Genomic DNA, 17,578 nt, shown 5'->3' with positions numbered 1-17,578 from the left:
ACCTTTGTGCACACCTGTTTCAGCTGAAGACTTGTTTTAATGGTCTCAGTTGCTCTACTCATCCAGTTCTTTTGATGGATGACCCAAACTGCTGTTTAATTAGCAGGAGGGCCACCGAGGGCACATCCATAGGAGCAGGTAATTATGACCAGTAGGTAGCTGTGGCAGAAGGTTTGGTCCCCTCGTGTCTGGGTTTATATAAATTGTTGTGGTTCAGTTCCCAGCAACGCATCTGTTACAGAATCTTGAGCAGCTGGCACAGTGTATTGGGAGTCCCATCAGGACAGAAAAAGCAGTTGGATGTGTTTATTTTATGAAATGCTCGTGTCAGTTGCAGCAGAAGCATCCAAGTAACGTTGTTTTCTACCGAGTGCAGGATCTCAGACAGCCCTTCCTCACACGTTGGCAGTTGAACATCCGGAGAACGGAGCAAAGGAGCAAAGACTGTGCCTGTAGCAGGGTCAGCAGTTTCGCTGCTCACATGTTTTGCCTCGCAGGGCTGGGTTGTGCTAGTACTTGTGAAGTGTCTTAACTGAGATGCTAAACATTCCTAAAGTGGTGTTTTATTCTCTGATGCCTCGTGCCTGGAAGCTAGAGACCAATTGTAAACAGAAAATGTCAAAACACTTGAGGTGAGGGTATTAATTTATTTGTTAGGTTTAATAAAGGCGATGGATGTTTTGTGCTGCTATTACAAAGGATGAATTTAAATAATCTCTGAAGCTCTTTGCCGCTCTTGATTTCACCAATTATTGTTTTATTAACACTGGCTTTCCCACTGCTGGTGCTCAGTCCAAAATGACAGCTCTCCTTTCCAAAGCTTGTTTAGATCTTTGTTCTGCATTAGATTTTGGAGGGAAAGATAACAAAAAGTGAAACTGTACATTTTTTAACTGTCATTAAAATGTCTGTCTCCAGTAATTAAATAATGAGGGTAAGCATAACTGTAAGGTATTAAGAGTTAGATTAAGTTAATAGCACCTTTTCCTTCCTAAACTTTTGCACTCTGGGCGTCACTGATTTATTTCTAGCGCTCACAGTCTCAGATTGCGCACCGGGGTGTGAAGAGATGGAATGACTCGCTGGAGCTCCAGCGGAGCAGCTCCAAGCTGTCCCTTCATTTCAGCCAGGTGACCCTGCGGAGAGGAGGGTGAAGATGAGCCAGGCCTGGCTGGTGGGATTTCTCCGAAACAGACCCGGCAGCTGGGGACGAGGTGGGCACCGGCTTGTACGGGCTTTGCCCTCGGTGTCCTGCGGGCCGTCCCAGGGGAAAGAGCGGAGTGGGAGTCAGCCCTTGCACCAACAGGTCATCGAGGTGCTGGGGTCCCAGAGAAGGGAGCGGAGCTGGGGAAGGGTTTGGAGCACAGGTGGGATAAGGAGCAGCTGAGGGAGCTGGGGGTAGCTCCGCCTGGAGAAAAGGAATCTCAGGGGAGACCTTATTGCTCTTTACAGCTCCCTGACAGGAGGGTGCAGCCAGGTGGGGGTCAGGCTCTGCTCCCGGGAAACCAGCGACAGGACGAGAGGACGGAATTTAAAGCTGGACCAGCGGAGGTTGCGCTTTAGGAGGAACTTCTTCACAGAAACGGTGACTGGACATTGGAATGGGCTGCCCAGGGCAATGGTGGAGTTAACAAACCCCGGAGGTGTTTTAAGGAAAGACTGGATGTGGCACTCAGTGCCATGTCGGTGTTCGGTCATGGTTGCACTCGATTATCTCAGAAGCCTTTTCCAACCTAACTGACCCTGTGAATGGGTTACCAACACGCCCAGTGCGAGAAACCGAGCGCTCCGTCCGCCACCAGCGCCCGCCCCGCCCCGCTGTCCTCAGAGCCTTCCCGCCCCTCCCGCGCGAGGCGGGGCCGCGCGCAGCGCCACGTGACCGGCGGGACGCCGCGAGGGGCGGGGCGAGGCGCTCGGGCACCGCCCCCAAGCGGAGGGGGCGGGGTCTGAGGTGCCGGTGGCGCGTGCGCAGTGCGGTCTCCGCCCGGCCCGGCCGAGGGGAACCCGGAAGTGCCGGGCGGTGCGGCCGCCATGGGGCTGTTCGGGAAGACCCCCGAGAAGCCGCCCAAGGAGCTGGTGAGGGGCCGGAGCCGCCACGGCGGGGCTGGGGTGCGGCGGGGGCCGGAAGCTTGCGGGGGGATTGGCGGCAGGGCCGTGTGGCGTTGCTATGGCGTCGGGCGGGGACTGCGGAGGGGCCGGGCTGGCCCTGGCCCCGGCCCCGGCCCTGGCTACACCGGGCCCTGGCTACAACTGGCCCGGGACCGGGCGTGTGGAGACAACACCGTCCAGTATCTGAAGGGGCCTACAGAGAAGCCGGAGAGGGGCTCTTTGTCAGGAACTGGAGTGACGGGACAAGGGGGAATGGGTGCAAGTTGATAGAGGGGAAGTTTAGGTTAGATACTGAGAAGAAATTCTTCCCTGTGAGGGTGATGAGGCCCTGGCACAGGTTGCCCAGAGAAGCTGTGGCTGTCCCATCCCTGGAAGTGTTCAAGGCCAGGTTGGATAAGGCGTCGAGCAGCCTGGTCTAGTGGAAGGTGTCCCTGCCGATGGCAGGGGAGGTTGGAGCTATATGGCCTTAAAGTCCCTTCCAACTCCTTAATATTCTATGATTCTAGCTTCTCTTGCAGATATAGCCTTAAAATCAGGAAATAGTAGCTGAAATATTGGGACTTGGAGGGGGAAGGTGAGTCTATAGACAAACTGTGTGTTTCTACGAACAGCTTTCTGATGTCACAGTGAAATGAAGTAATGAAGACACTGGTGAATTTCACTTTTGCCTTTCATAAGTAGCTACTAATGTGTTAGTGAAAAAGTCTGCTCTTTGGGGAGAGGAAGATCAAGTACATTAGAGGTACTGGAAAAGCAGCAGGAAGAAGGATGACAGGCACACAAGTTGAAGGCTTAGACAAGCTGTGGATGTTCACAGGTCTCCCCTGGTGCTTTGTAGCTGCTGAGTCTGAGGGGAGCAGGTTGCAGTTGTTTCTTGTCAGGTGAGAGAATCAGATGAGGAACGTACCTTTGGGAGTGTCCTTTCCTTTCCTGCTCTGCCTGTGTCTGAGCATTCTGTGGGCTGGGTCAGTCTCCTGTGTTCCTGAGTGTGGTACAGGAGACCACAGGGAGAGCTGGGGTTGGGGACTGCTGCTCTCAGGGCTGGGGTAACACATCAGACAGCTGCCTAACCCACACATGTGGTTGTGCTGCACTGAGGAGTTCCTGCCTCGTGTCTGAGGGCTGCTCTTTTGCCTTCCCTAACTGATGAACTTGTCATGTTTTCCAGTAGCACAATGTCTGTTGGTCATCTTGGAGCTCTTGGAGGATGGTGCCATCCACCTTGAACCTTCTTTTTCGTGGTGCACAGCAACAGGACAAGGAGCAAGGGCCATAAACTAAACCACAATAATTTCCACCTCTACATGAGGAAGAACTTCTTCACGCTGAGAGTGGCAGAGCCCTGGAATAGCTGCCTAGGGAGGTTGTGGAGTCTTCCTCTCTGGGGACATTCCAAACACACCTGGACACGTTCCTGTGTCACCTGCTCTGGGTGACCCTGCCTTGGCAGGGGGTTTGGACTGGATGATCTCCAGAGATCCCTTCCTAACCCAGGGATTCTGTGATTCTTTGCAGAAAACCCTGTCCAGGCTCTATGGAACAGGTGTAGGGAGAGGTGACGTGAGTCTCTGAGGGCTGCAGGCTGGCATGGTGACTTCACAGGCCATAACAGTGATATTGAGAAACCCATTAATAGTAAAAAATTCCTTTCCTCCTGTACCTAACTGCAGCTTTAGAAGGAAGAAAAAGTAGTTCCTAGCTGATGGGGAAACAGCACCGCTTATCTTGTGTCTGCCAGCAGCTGTGCACAAGATACAGTCCCTGAGCAGGGCTGGAAGGAGCCATCCAAGCACTGCAGAACGTGGATAATGATGGGGAGAGGTTGAGATTTTGTGATGGCAATGTTTTGCCCTCAGTTCATTTGTCTGCCCACTCTGCTGATGTGAGATAATTTATTTATGATCAATGCAAGGCAAACATCTTCAGTGCTTGTGAAGAGCTGGTGATGCATTCCAGTCTGTCTAAAACTGGGGATTTATTATACTTTTAATGCCATGTCTGGATCGTTTGAACTTTAAAAGTGGGTTTTCCTCCAGTATAGTCTGAGTTGGCTCTTTTCAGCTGAGTGCGTTGCTGGCTGACTCTGGTGTGATGCAGGGCTGTGAGAGTGATGGTTTTGTTTAGATCAGGAGTGGAAGCAGAATAGCTTCATCAGCATGGAGTTGTGCTCAGGGTAATTGTCTTTGCTCAGCTGGACCACATACTCCTGTTCCCAGCACTGCTGCCTTGTGCCATGGTTTGTATCCATGTCCCTGTGTCCTGTGTGAGATGGGCAGTGTGGCTTCTTTGCAGCTTAACATATTGCTGTCTCATGTAGCTGGGAGCATGGAGTAGCCTGGATGAGAGTCAATGGGATTTCCTCCTCCTCTTACACAAAACAGGAGATGAGTTGGGAACACCAGGGAAGGTGTAAGCACCCAGCTCTGCCTTTAGGACTGTTGTGTCAAGCAGCTGATTCCTGTCAATGCTAGGGATGAGCTGTGAGAGTTTTCAGCTATCAGAGTTGGCAGGGATTGATGACAACACACAACCAGTCTTGATTTAATGGTGTCTTTGTGCTGGGTTGTGCATCCCAGAGACAGAAGCTGGAAATCCTGCTGTGGTTCATTTGACAGTTGCTGATTGTGCTTGTACGTGAAGGCTTGTTGTGTGTCCATTTGTTCTAGAATACAAGTTGTAGAGCAAATCTCTGGTAGCTGTTGCATCTGAGACAGGACAGTTGGCCAGCCAGAGCTCTCTCATGTTTTACTTCAGTCTCTTCCCCCTGCTTTTTTCCCTCTCATGTAGCCCATACTCAAAAAAGGAACCTTCTTAGCTTTCTGTCAGGGTGAGGAATGACTCTCCAGGACAATATTTCCTCTGCTCTGAAGAACAAGAGGGGAGGCTGCAGTCAGTCCTGCAAGGGTTTGGGTTTTTTTCCCCTGTAAAACCAGGATTTAACTAAAGGTACAGGAGCTTTATGAAACCTCTTAGAAACTTCTGCACCAATGCAGGGCTTTGGGTTGTTTGTGGGGGTTTTTAAGCTGATTTTGTGCTTGGGCACCTCAAATGGTGGCTGTTGTCTGCAGTCAAAACATGGTCTTGTTCCCCATGACCAAGAGAATGTCCTCTGAGACTGGTAAAAGTCTAAATGTGTTGCTCTGCTGGGCTTGTGCACTGAAGAGGGCTTGCTTTACAAGTTTTCAGTGCACAAGTTCTCTTCACTCTGCTTCCCTAGAGGGGTGGTCTTTTAGGTCTGTTAATAAACTTCTTTATATTCTTTTAAGTTTTGTGCCTGCTTTGCTTTCTCCTAATTCTTATCTCACAGAAGGAAAATAAGTAAGTAATGGATGTTTTGAACCGAACCACTACATCAGGGCAAGTGGAGCTCCCCACCTCCTGGGTGAGCCAGATGATCTGGAACAGAGAGATCTTGGCAAGTGCCAGGAGGGAGCTGTCAGAGGAGTGGCTGTGTTTGAACCCCAGCAGAGGCAGGGGAAGGGAAGCTGGAGGGCAGAGGGACCTGAGCAAGTGGGAGGAATGTAGCAGGAACCTCATGATGTTGAGCAATGCAAGACTGTGCAGGTGAGACAACCATCCCTGCACGCAGGGATGTGCAGCCTGGGGCTGGCTGGGCACCAGCTCTGCAGGAAAGGATCTGATTTCCCATGGATAATAAACATGAATTCCCAGTGCACCTTTGCAGCAATGAAGGCAAATGGGGCTGTGTTAGGAAGCTGTAGTCACAGTGTTGAGCATTCAGTCACTGTGCTACTCAGTATTAAAGAGGCCACATCTGCAGAACAGTGTCCCAGTGTGGGCACCCAGTTCAGGAAGGATCTCAGCAAACTGGGGAAGTGTGGCAGAGGGCCATCAGGATGGTGGAGGGCTGGAGCCCTTGATGCAGGAGGAGTGGCTTAGGGAACTGGGCTCATTTTGGCTTGGAGAAGAGAAGGGGTTTTTTTGAGGTGTCTTCAGTGATAGGAGAGGTGCTGCAGCCACAGCTAGCCGGAGGAGAGTTTTGAATTGGACATGAAAGGCCAGCTTGGATGGAGCTCTGAGCAATCTGGTTTAGTGGAAGGTGGCCTCACCAACAGCAGGACATAGATGGTTTTTAAGGTCCCTTCCAACCCAAACTGTTCCAGGATTCTGTGAGGAAAGATCTTCCTCACAGGAGTAATTTAAGTGCAGTTGCTCAGAGTGGCTGTGAAGTCTCTGCCCTCAAACAGTATCAAAACTCAGTGGATGAGGCCCTGAACAACCTGTCTGAAGTCTGAACTTGATCCTGCTTTGAGTAAGGGTTGTCTTGGAGACCTCCTGGGGATCCTCCTGACTGACATGGGCAGTAGCATTCTTGGTGCTGTCATCCTGTGCCAAAGTCTGTCCCTTCTGCTGAAATTCCCCGTGGCAAGTTCACTCAGTACAGTGACATGGCTGTGATGTGGGAAGTTAGCGAGGCACTGAGCATCTGACTCACAAATCACATCATGGAGTCATTGAAGAGTTTTCAGTTGGAAGGGATCTGTGAAGGTCCTGCTTGTCTGAGCATTAAGAGCAGTGCAGTAATTGGTGGTATCTCTGCAATGTTTTGGGGTTTTATTATTTGAATAATGAAGTATTTTAACATCGCTCATAACTTAAAGCTTGTGCATTTTGAAGTGCTGCTTTGATACTGAATGTTTAAGTTACATGCAAATATAAAAGCATAGTTTTAAAGATGGAATTTCAAGTAACTCTCTCTTTCTCTTTTTAAGGTCAATGAATGGTCCTTGAAGATAAGGAAAGAAATGAGAGTGATTGATAGACAGATCAGAGGTTTGTACTTGTGTCTCATTTTTTGTTTTTACTCTCCCTGTCTGCCTTCAAGTTTTTTTTGCTTTAATTGAGGTAGGCTGTGAAATTTGATAACCTGGGGTAGTCTATCACGTTTGGAATAAAGGAAGATGAATGTGATCCTGGGGCCAGACTTAGTCTGTGTTACAAAATGATGTCGCTGTGAAGTTATCCAAGTAAAATTTTCAAAAGAACATGAATATTTCATGCTCCCAGTAAGACATAATGCTCTTAAATCCCTTTGGATAACATGTATTAGACTTATTATCCAGAATTTCACCCACATTGATTTAATAAGTAGTATCAGTATGGTATATAATTCCACATGTAGGAAGTTCCACTGGTATTCACTGGTGTGAAAGTGCACAACCCAAGCAAAAGTAGCTTGCTGTCAGCTTGGGAAAATTACAAACAGAAGAGAGGAAGGGAAAAAAAGAAGTATTTTCGCAGCAGGTGGGTGTTTTGCTATTAAATGATGAGCATTACACTGCTGAATGTGTCTTGAAAAGCAGAGGAGCTCCTTTTTATTGAACTGCTGTTAGTTCAGAATTTCTTCTGCCTGCCTTCCCTGACCCTGAAAATAGGTCTGGGTCTAGGTTTTGTTTTCCCCTTCTTTATCTTCTACCCTGTCCCTGGGATTTGTCCAGGGGATGTGCTGGTGAAGGATATTTTGTGTCAGCATCTGGTTACTAGGCACATGCCTGTTTTGTCCTCCCTTCCCTATTCCTCTTCAGCCCTGTGCCTCTGGAGTAACCTGACAGGGTTTGTGTCTTCTCCCTCCCATAGACTCGTGTGATTTGGTTGGAGAAGGTTGCTTGTGCAGTACAAGGTCTGTCCTTGTCTCTAATACGAGGAACAGAGTTTATGTCTTTCCCAGGAAAACCGATGTACAGGAATGTGAATTCTTTTGCTTTCTCCAGGAAACTTTGTGTGGCTGTATCAGGCACAGAGGAACTGCAACTCTGATCTTACTAGCAAAATATGTTTTACAGGTTGCATCTTCCACAGGAACAAAATACCCACATGTTCACTACTGATGTTTCTTGAAATTTCAGGTTTCTGTTAACTTTTTACATGCCATAATACTTTTAATGGCCTATACAGATACTAGGTTACATGGTAGTGTGATATTTTGATGTGGATGCAAATCTAATTATTTTAGCAGTTCTAAGCATGTCTGTATTTCAGAGTCCTACATTCAGAGAAATACAGTTCAGCACTAACCACCAACCATCTGCTATTCTGATAATTCCCCTTAAAATAAACTAGAGAATATCTTTGTGCCAGGATTTCACATTTTACCAAGTGTCACCTATGGAAATGCGTGGTTCTGCTGGACACTTCCCAGGCTAGCAGGCTGCTCCTGAAGGATAACAGCCACCTACCACTGAAGGTTTTCTCAAAAATTACTTGCTGTAGTTGGATTCTGCTGTGCTTTCTCCTTTCAGCTGAGCCTTACACAGGAAATCCCTGCAATCTTTAAGGATGCTAAGCTGGAACCTGCCTTAGTTTCCTTGGGGAAGGCTGTGCTAGATGTGTTTGGACAAGGCAACGCTAGATCCACCTGGGATGAACTGAGTGGGCTTGGATCACTGGAACACTTGGCTTGCCTGGTCAGCGCAGTTACTAAAATAGCAACACAGTTTGAAACCATCTGTTGTTGGACTCTTGCTGCTCTAGTGATTTCTCTTTGGGGTAGGTTGTTTTTCAGGGCTTGGAAGGTTTGGAGAAATGAAAGGTATCCTTGTTAGTTCAGAATTAAATTTTTTGAGTTGATAGAGTTGGAGTAATACAGTAACTTTGTGTTTTGCTGAGCATTCAAGTCCCTCTCACATGTGCTTGGGCTGCTTTGTGCCTCTTGTGCTTGATAGTGCTGTAGAGAGACTGGGGAAGTGACTTTGGCTTCCTTGAGGAGTGTAGCTGGCACTGACCTTCAAAGATGGAGCTGGCTGTTCTCTCATACTTGTGCCGCTGATCTCATACTCAGCAGTTGGTCATGCCAGTGAAAGCGTTCACTCGAGTACAGGCTGCCCTACACTAGACTGAGTGTAGCAGCACAATGCTTGTGGTTGTTTTCAGCCTGACAAAGTGAATGCTGTAATTCCTCACTACTGCTGGAGTTCTTCTGGTGCTTTCTGTTTCCTGCTGGAGCACTTCAGCTCTTTCTTACCTGCTCTGATATGCTGTGATTTGGCTCAGTCCCATGTCTGACATACAAATGTCTTCAAGTTCATGGTATTTCTGAAAATAATAGTGGGGAAGCAGCAAGGGTATGTTTTTCTGATTATGATCCTACAGCTTTCTGCCAGTCCTTTGAGGTGAAGACCCCAGTGAATGATAGTGAGAGAATAACTGGTCTTGAGTACAGAGTTCATTAACTCCCACCTGAGAAGCTGTGTTGAAGTCTCCAAGTCAGCCTGTGCCAGAAAGTGTGTGTTGATGCCTTTGTTTTTATAAAAGGGCAGCTTCTTATTCTTCCAATGTGTAACCTTGTCTGGCATAAATCAAGAAGACTCAAAACTAAATTTGAACTGAGGCTTTCCTTGAAATAATTGCTCTTGTGGTCATTTCAATCAACTCTTTGCAGGAAGGTGAGGCTAATCCTTATTATCTGAATTCTTTATTTACTTTAGGATCATTTTTCTTGTGGACTCTTAGATCCACATTTCATCAGTGGTTGATGTATTGCTGAGTCTGGAAAAGGAAGGAGGTTGATATTGTCCCTGCTTATTCTTGCAGTTTTTGCTCTGGACTTTTTGGAGTACCTGGCTCCTGCTGTTCACAGCCAGTGTTACCTGGCAGGGCAGAACTGTGAACAATCTCATCAGATTTGCTGGAGAAACCAATGGTATTTAAGGAGGCCTATTTAGTGTTTAATATTTCAAATCCAACCAACTCTTTGGTGCTCGTGCTTAGTTCAGTATTCCTGCTTCAGCACACTCTTAAAAAACAGCTATTGAACAAAGCTGGATGCCAGGAGAGTTTGAACAGGATGTTTTAAATTGGATGTATATTTTGTATATATATATTTATATCAGGCCAGTTTAATAGTCAGGAAGTTATTTTGAAGTTGTAAATCAAATCATCCTCTCAGAGTGCTTTGTTCTTATGAGACTTTTTTTGCTTTGTAAGCTCTTAGTCAGCTCAGCATCATGGACATTCTCAGACAGTCCTTTAGAGTACTCTTGACTGCAAAGGCAATTACAGAGCTGGATGTTCAGTAATGAGAATTTTCCTATTAAGATTTAGCTGAATTAATCAACTGACACGTAAATCAGCCTAGAACAAGGTCTTTCAGTAGCAAAGGGAATCTGAAATCAAGCAGAAACAATTCTTTGCATTGGAAACATACCCCAACAAATGACTAATTTCTCTTCCATATTCTTGGGAGTTCACCACTATTTGCTGTGTTTTTCTGTACTCCAGATATCCAGAGGGAGGAGGAGAAGGTGAAGAGGTCAATAAAGGATGCTGCCAAAAAGAATCAGAGAGATGTGTGTGTGATCTTGGCAAAGGAGCTGATCCGCTCTCGGAGGGCCGTAAGCAAACTCTATGCATCCAAAGCTCACATGAACTCTGTTCTCATGGGGATGAAGAACCAGCTTGGTAAGAACAAATTCTGGGCCCAAGCACAATGACTGCTCTGACAGTAGAGGTGAGATCTGAGGTTTCCTTGTCCAGAACCAAAGTCAAATGCAGGCAGAGCTTGAATGTGGAAGCAGCCGTGTTCTTGTGAAAGGCAGCTGATTCCAGTGGGCTTCAGGAACCTGGGAAGATCCTCCCATAGCAAGCCCAGAGCTGTGAGGCTGCTGCAGTTCTACCCCCTAATCCCAGCAGGCACATGCACCCACATGTGCCCCCAAAAGCAGAGCCTTTGCCCCCACCCCATAAACACACACAGCTTTCACAGACACATGAACAGCTCCATCCTGCTCTTCCTCTTCAGCTGATGAGGACTGAGGTGCACTAGTAGAACACATATGTACACAGTAGATGGGTTGTTCCACGAGCTGCTCTCAGATGCCTTGTTTAAGATGGCCAGATATCTGAAACTTGGCCCCAGATTTGCTCTGACTGAGGTGCTGGTACCTGGTCCTGCAGCCCCCTGAGGTTTGTGTATTCCCTGATCCACTTTGATCCTTCCCCAAACTACCTTTGGTCATTCCCCTAAAATTCAGTTATTTCCCCATAAAATTTAATTATTAAATCCTGTAATCCACCTAAAAGATCTATCAAAAGTTTTCCCTGTATCCAAACATGCTCTTTCCCCTTACATCCCTGTAAGGGAAAAGAGCATGTATCCCTGTAGGCAATAACCCCCCTCAGCCTGCGGGATGTTCTGAGGCTGTTTGCCCACTGCCCTCTCTGGATGGGTGTCCCACCCTGGGCTCTGAAGTAGTCAGGGAGCTCCCAGTTTTAGTTTCTTGGAGCTCCTGCCCCTCACTGTTGCCTGCATCCTTGCTGGTTCCCTGTTTCCTCTGACAAGCTGCTCAGCAGATGATCTAACACCTCTCCTCAGAGCCTGAGGGTTGCAGTGATGTGAGAATCACATGCTCTGAAACTGAACTCACAGCAGTTTGGAGCACTTTCTTAGTCCTAAACAGTTTGAATGCATTCCTAATATCTCTGTATCCTTTTGGAGCCTGTGTCACTGATTTTGACAGGATCTGTCACAGGAGTAGAATTCCCTTTACCTTGTAGATGGTTGTTTCTCTAGCAAGAGTCTGGGGGCATTTACCAATACCTACATGGGGGTGGGGGAGTAGTGTTTGATTTTCTTGGTGTGGATGAATCCTTTTGCGCCTTGGCTTAACACCCATGTTCTGTAAACCCTCCTTGGTCCTTTGTGTTCCTCCAGAACCAGTATATTTCCCTCACTCCTTATCCACATCAGAAATCTGTTGTAATAGACTTCCTGCAGTGTTTTCCATAGCTGGAAACATTCCAGCCAATAACAGGCACAACTGAAAGCTTTAAAGACAGGAGAAGACTTGGTGGAGGTCAACATGCTGCTGAAATGTCAAAGCATTTGCTCCACCCCAGCATAATCCAAGTAGACTTTGACACTGGATGAATGATAAATCAGGAGTCACATTGTGAACTTTAAGTGTAATTTTGTGACAGTTCAAATGTGGTTCCCCATGGAAAGGGAAGTAAGACTATCCGTGCAGCTTGAGGTGTCTCTTAAAAGGAAAAACTCAAAACAGCCTCCTCCTTATTACCACTGCCAGCATCTTCATCTTCCTGGGAATGTTCTGATACACTTAGATAGGAAACATGAAGGAACCTAGAATTCAGTCTGGGGTCTGTAGTAACCTGAGAAATGACCACTCAAGGCAAGGTTTCTGTTAGTTTGTTAAAAGTGTAAGGCTCTTAAAAGAAATTATTAAAGTGAAAAATAATATGTGCTGTACCTTCATTTTGCTTCGTTAAGGAGTGACCATTTTATATACAAACAGGTAAGTTCTCCATGTCCAGGAAACTGCAAAGTTAGATGGCAGAATTTAAAAAACTTCACAGTACCATTAATTACTGCTTTTTGATCTTGGTATATTGATACATATGAGGAGAGCTTATAAGTTACATTATGAGAATAGCCTCTGGAAAGAGTATTGTTAAATTCAGTTTAAACAAGCTTATTTTCAGCTTATCTTTTTCAGTATTAATGTTGTAGCTTACTCTTTGCTTGGAAGCTATTGCAGCAGATCTTCTGCCAGGGTTAGCTTCCAGTACCTGGTGTCAGGCAGGAGGTCCCTGGTTTCAGCACTCACTGCAGCTCTGCTGCTGAAACCCTCAGAACACCTCTGGCTGCTGAGGGGCCGGGCAGGAGCAACTCAGGCCTCTCTCTCCCTGTCTTCAATGAACTGGGTGCAGGTGGTTGAAATCTCTCTGCAGACCACCTGCCTTGCTCATTGTGCAGGACCCATAGCTTTGCTGTAACTGTGCCTTTTTGAACATGGGTTCAAGTTGGGCTTTCCCAGGAATTTAGTCAGGAATGAAGAAGTGGAATCCCCATTTCTTTTTAAAATTGAATTGTCTAAATGTAAACAAATTTGCATGTAGGGAGGATGTAATTTCTCTGCTTTCAGCAGTGCATGGATTGTTCAAACTGTTCTGTGCCTCTCCTTCACAGCTGTCCTCAGAGTAGCAGGTTCATTGCAGAAGAGCACAGAAGTCATGAAAGCTATGCAAAATCTAGTAAAAATCCCAGAAATCCAAGCAACGATGAGGGACTTGTCCAAAGAGATGATGAAGGTAAGATCTGGCACATAAATCAGACCTGGGTGAACATGATGTGGTTGTTACTGAGCTGTGCAATTGCTTGGGTGGCCTCTTTGTCAGAGGGCTTGTGTGACCTCAGGACATTCCACGACACTGTGGCCAGTCTGATACTGGTGACACAAAGAGTTTTAAACCTAACAGCAAAAAGCTCTTAGACAAACATTCTTAATAACAATTTTGAGTCAAAATTGGGAACATACTGGGAATTTATTTGCCATAGACATGTTCAAAGAAACAACAATTTTCAGGCATTTATATACACTATAACATCCAAGATTTTTTTATAGACACTCGAAAAATCTGCCCAATTTACTGCATCATGGTAGAGGTGTTTTGTTTCTTTTAATTACTACCAGAACATCTCATCTGTCTTTCTTTAATGGATAACCCAAGTTTTATTCAGCTAAACAGTGCTTTATTAAATTTGCTGTCCTGGTTAGACAATTACTATTGATTAAGTTTTTTGGGGTGTACAAGCCTATGAAGTGTCTCCCTTACTGCACCTGCAGTGTATTAATCAAATTTTCTGGGGTGTATAGGCCTTTGACTCCTTAACTCTCTCAAGATACCATTCTTGTTCCATGACATCTAATTCACCTCTAGTTATATAATAACCATTAAACAATTCTTTATTGAATTTTGTTCTTCAGCTATTAAGTTCTCTAAAGGGTCCATGGAGTTCCTTTCTGCAGGTGCAGTGAGGTAATTTCTCAGGGTTTTCTACTGGCACTGAGCCAACACAGATCTAAATCAAAACCAGCCAAAATAACGCAATCAAACATTCCTTAACTAGTTAAACACAGTTCCTTACAAAATTTTTAAAGAATCACAAAACTCCTGGCTAATTGAGATATAACTCACTGTCACTGGGTTTGAAGCATCTAGCTCAGTGTCTCCATGTGATGGGAGCACTCTGATTTGAAAGTATACAAAGTCTCCTGTTATGACCATTACATTTTCAACAACTAAAGTTGTTTTGCTTTTTCCCTTCTGACCACTCTAGACTGCTTAGTTCAAATAAGTTTATTTCTAAATAATTTTGCTATTGTGCACCACCATGGTTTGGCCATATCTAGGTTGCAGGGCCTGCAAAGGAATGTTTTCAAATGCAGACAGACAAAAACCCCAGCTGTGTCAAAGAGCAGTTTTACAGTGTGCTACACAATTCATGCTGCATGACTGAAATTTACACTTGTATTTCACATGCTTGGAGCAGGCTGGCTTCTTGGTTTAGATGTGCAACAACAATAAATAACCACGGATTTGTAGAATGGTTTGGGTTGGAAAGGATCTTAAAGATCATGTAATTCCAGCCCCCCTGCCATGGACAGGGACACCTTCCACTAAACCAGGTTGCTCAGAGCCCCATCCAACCTCAACTTGAACACTGCCAGGGATTGGGCATCTGCAGCTTCTCTGGGGAACCTGTTCCAGTGTCTCACCACCCTCACAGGGAAGAATTTCTTCCTAATATGTAACCTAAATCTCTCCTCTTTTAGTTTAAGTAACTTGAGGTTTTCAAAGTGAGAACAGATGCCTTTAATCCCCAGTTTTCTTCCTGCTTTTCCAGGGCACCAGCTGTAGAGATACATCCTTACACTGTGGGGTCTGTTGGCCGCCCTTGTGCAACAGCCTCCATTGGGAAAGCTGCAGCAGGGGGTTGTTACATGCCTGGATAGGCAAAACCTCATCTCCCAAGCAGGAAATGGGTCCTCTTACTCTGCTGTTTCCAAGGGCATCACAAGCTGCCTTGTTGTTTTCTGCTAGGCTGGAATTATAGAGGAAATGCTGGAGGACACCTTTGAAGGCCTGGAGGATCAGGAGGAGATGGAAGAGGAAGCAGAGGCGGAAATTGACAAAATCCTTTTTGAAATTACAGCTGGTGAGTTTGTGGGTGCTGCTGAGAGCCCTGCTCTGTTCAATAAGATGCAGGAACTGAAATCTTCATCTCTTCTGACTGCACTGCACTCTCGCAGTGGCATCTCTTCCTTTGGTGATGGGCAGAGAGCTCTGATGAACTGGTTTCTCAGGGAATACTGGCTGAGAAGGCCAGTGGGGCTCAGCAAGGCAGAACTAATGTCCATCAGCTGCTGTCTGTGCAGTTATGTAATTGAGGCTCCAACAGATCTGTGTTTGGCTGTGCAGTGAATTGTCTAAACAAGGTGAAACTTATATGATTGACTAGGTACTGTTATTAATGAAGCCAAGAAATAAACTCAGCTGCACTGCCTTGATTTATAAGCTGTGTTTTGAGTCCTGGCAGTAACATGCTGTATCCTGTTTGGGGGAAAAAACCCAAAACAAACACTAAAACCCTCTTAAAACCAAAACCTCAACTTCTGCCTTCCAGCTCATGAAGTAATGATCTACTGGTTCAGTTATTTGACTTGGAGAATGCTTAGAATGCTCCTTTCACCTGGATTGCTTGTGATGTGGTGTGACAAAAACAATACCAGGGCTGCATTCAGCTGTACAACGCTGGAAGTGCAGCTTGAAATTGCAGGTCCCTGCTGGCACCTTGTGCCCAGCACCTGGCACATTGTCCTCTCCTTTCTCACATCCTAATTTGCTTTTTCCATCCCTTTTCCTGGGAGCTCCCCTCCTCCCAGGCAGGCAGTGGGAGCTCTGAGGCAAGCAGCAGGGCTTGGGGGGGAGCTTCCTCCCAGAAGGGAAGGAGTGCAGAGGCTCAGAGGGGCTAGCAGGTCAGTGCTGCTGGGCAGCCAACGGCCCCGGGCTGGCCCTGTCACAGCTCAGGGGTGTGACCTCCAGGAGAAGTGACTGGTTGGGTTATCTTAGATGTCCCTGAAAGCCACTAATTATTAAATGCAGACCTAACACACCCTAACGAGCCTGTTTGTTGTTGCAGGGGCCTTGGGTAAAGCACCCAGTAAAGTGACAGATGCTCTGCCAGAGCCTGAGCCCATGGGAGCAGCTGCTGCTGCTGCTGTGGATGAGGAGGAGGACATCGAAGCGATGCAGTCACGGTTGGCGACCCTGCGGAGTTAGGGCCAGGATGGATGTGTACAGTTGGCTTTATTTTATTCTGTCCTACCTTCAAAATGCAAAACTTAACTGTATTCTCACTTATGTAATATATATATATTTTTTTTCTTCCTGAGGATTTTATTCTCCAAGAAACTACTGTAATATACTTCTTGGGGAGTGCAGTCTCTGCCAGTTTTCTGTGGTGATATGGCAAGGGTGGTGTCATGTTATGTATTTTTAGATACAAAGTCCTGAAATATATTCTCATCTTCAAGCAGCATTTTTCCCTAACAGGCACTTTGGTTTAATCTGCTACCAAAAACCTCCAGCACTGTCAGATCTGTGTTTTCCTGAATCACTACAAATTTTATTAAAGCTGCTTCTAACAGTCACTGCCATGCAGCAGTTTAGTTTGCATCACTTCGGCCTCTGTCACAAACAATACCCACCTCTAACACCTCCCTTTTGGTTTTGTAACACGTTTCTTTAGCACATTTAGCGCCTTCACTGCATAGTTAAAGAGAAGATTTCAGTCAGTTCCAGCTCTGTATCATCACAGGAGAGCCTGTCTTAGCCAAGGCTGTGGCACAGCAAGAGCAGCAGTGGGAGGGGTGGCCCTGGCTCACCAGACCTGGCAAAGCTTCCCCAGACCCTGTGGCCATGTCAAGGCCTCACTGCTGCTCCAATAGCACATTTCAGGGTCAAAAAAGAGCTGTGTCTCCTCCCAAGGAAAAGCTTCAGGGAAAACAGATGTCACAGCTCACAAAAGGCAGTTTGCAAACCAAAAAATTCTGACCCAAACCTGTCACTGCCACAGGCACCTCCCAGGTAAAGGGCAGAGCTCTTAAGTTTAAGGAAGACTTACCAAAAGCAATCTAAAGTCTCTAAATAATTGTATCCCAACAGCAAGGGTAGAAAAACACACAAGGTACACAGAGAGCTGGATGGGGGGCCAAGCACTGTTCACCTTCATGCTCAGGGAGGCAAAGTATCCCCAAGGCTGTGCAATTCAAGTGTTCCATCTCCACCCCAAATGCAACACAAAAACAGGCAAGAGGGACAATTTGGTTCTTGTGGTCTTAAAAAAATCCAGAAAGCACAGATAGAAACAAAAGCAGCTGCAGGGTGGAGAGGGTGAGAGCTGCAATAAACCCAGACTGAACAACAGCACAGTGGTAAGAGCTCAAAATCCAGCTTCAACAATGGGTCTTTTCAGCTGTTTGTGCACACAGGGTGTGTAAGATCAGTGTGACTCAGCTCCCTGGGAGGGACCTGTACTCCAGCTGGCTCCAAGGAAAGCAATTAACCTGCTTTATGTCATCTACTTCAACTTGATAGTTCAAGGGAGAATGTTCAGGTAAGTGGTGTTTTTAAGCATTACCTGACAAGT

At 46.3% G+C, this 17,578-nt stretch overlaps 1 protein-coding gene across 2 annotated transcripts; it reads left to right on the top strand.

Moving 5' to 3' along the window:
- Window positions 1-1,969: 1,969 nt before the first annotated feature.
- CHMP3 (charged multivesicular body protein 3) lies at window positions 1,970-16,580 on the top strand. Of its 2 annotated transcripts, XM_069014721.1 has the most exons (7): window positions 1,994-2,076; window positions 2,616-2,683; window positions 6,843-6,903; window positions 10,348-10,527; window positions 13,055-13,176; window positions 14,971-15,085; window positions 16,070-16,580. In XM_069014721.1, the coding sequence occupies exons 3-7, from the start codon at window positions 6,876-6,878 to the stop codon at window positions 16,207-16,209; spliced, it is 585 nt and encodes a 194-aa protein (XP_068870822.1). In that variant the 5' UTR covers window positions 1,994-2,076; window positions 2,616-2,683; window positions 6,843-6,875; the 3' UTR covers window positions 16,210-16,580. The 2 variants fall into 2 exon arrangements, with proteins under 2 accessions (XP_068870821.1, XP_068870822.1); XM_069014720.1 differs by lacking the exon at window positions 2,616-2,683 and having other exon boundaries at window positions 1,970-2,076.
- The last annotated feature ends 998 nt before the right edge of the window (window positions 16,581-17,578 follow it).

This window comes from Aphelocoma coerulescens, chromosome 4, assembly GCF_041296385.1.
Source record: "Aphelocoma coerulescens isolate FSJ_1873_10779 chromosome 4, UR_Acoe_1.0, whole genome shotgun sequence".
Lineage (NCBI taxonomy): Eukaryota > Metazoa > Chordata > Aves > Passeriformes > Corvidae > Aphelocoma > Aphelocoma coerulescens.
Note: the sequence above shows the minus strand (reverse complement) of the source record. Positions and strands in the feature narration are given on the sequence as shown.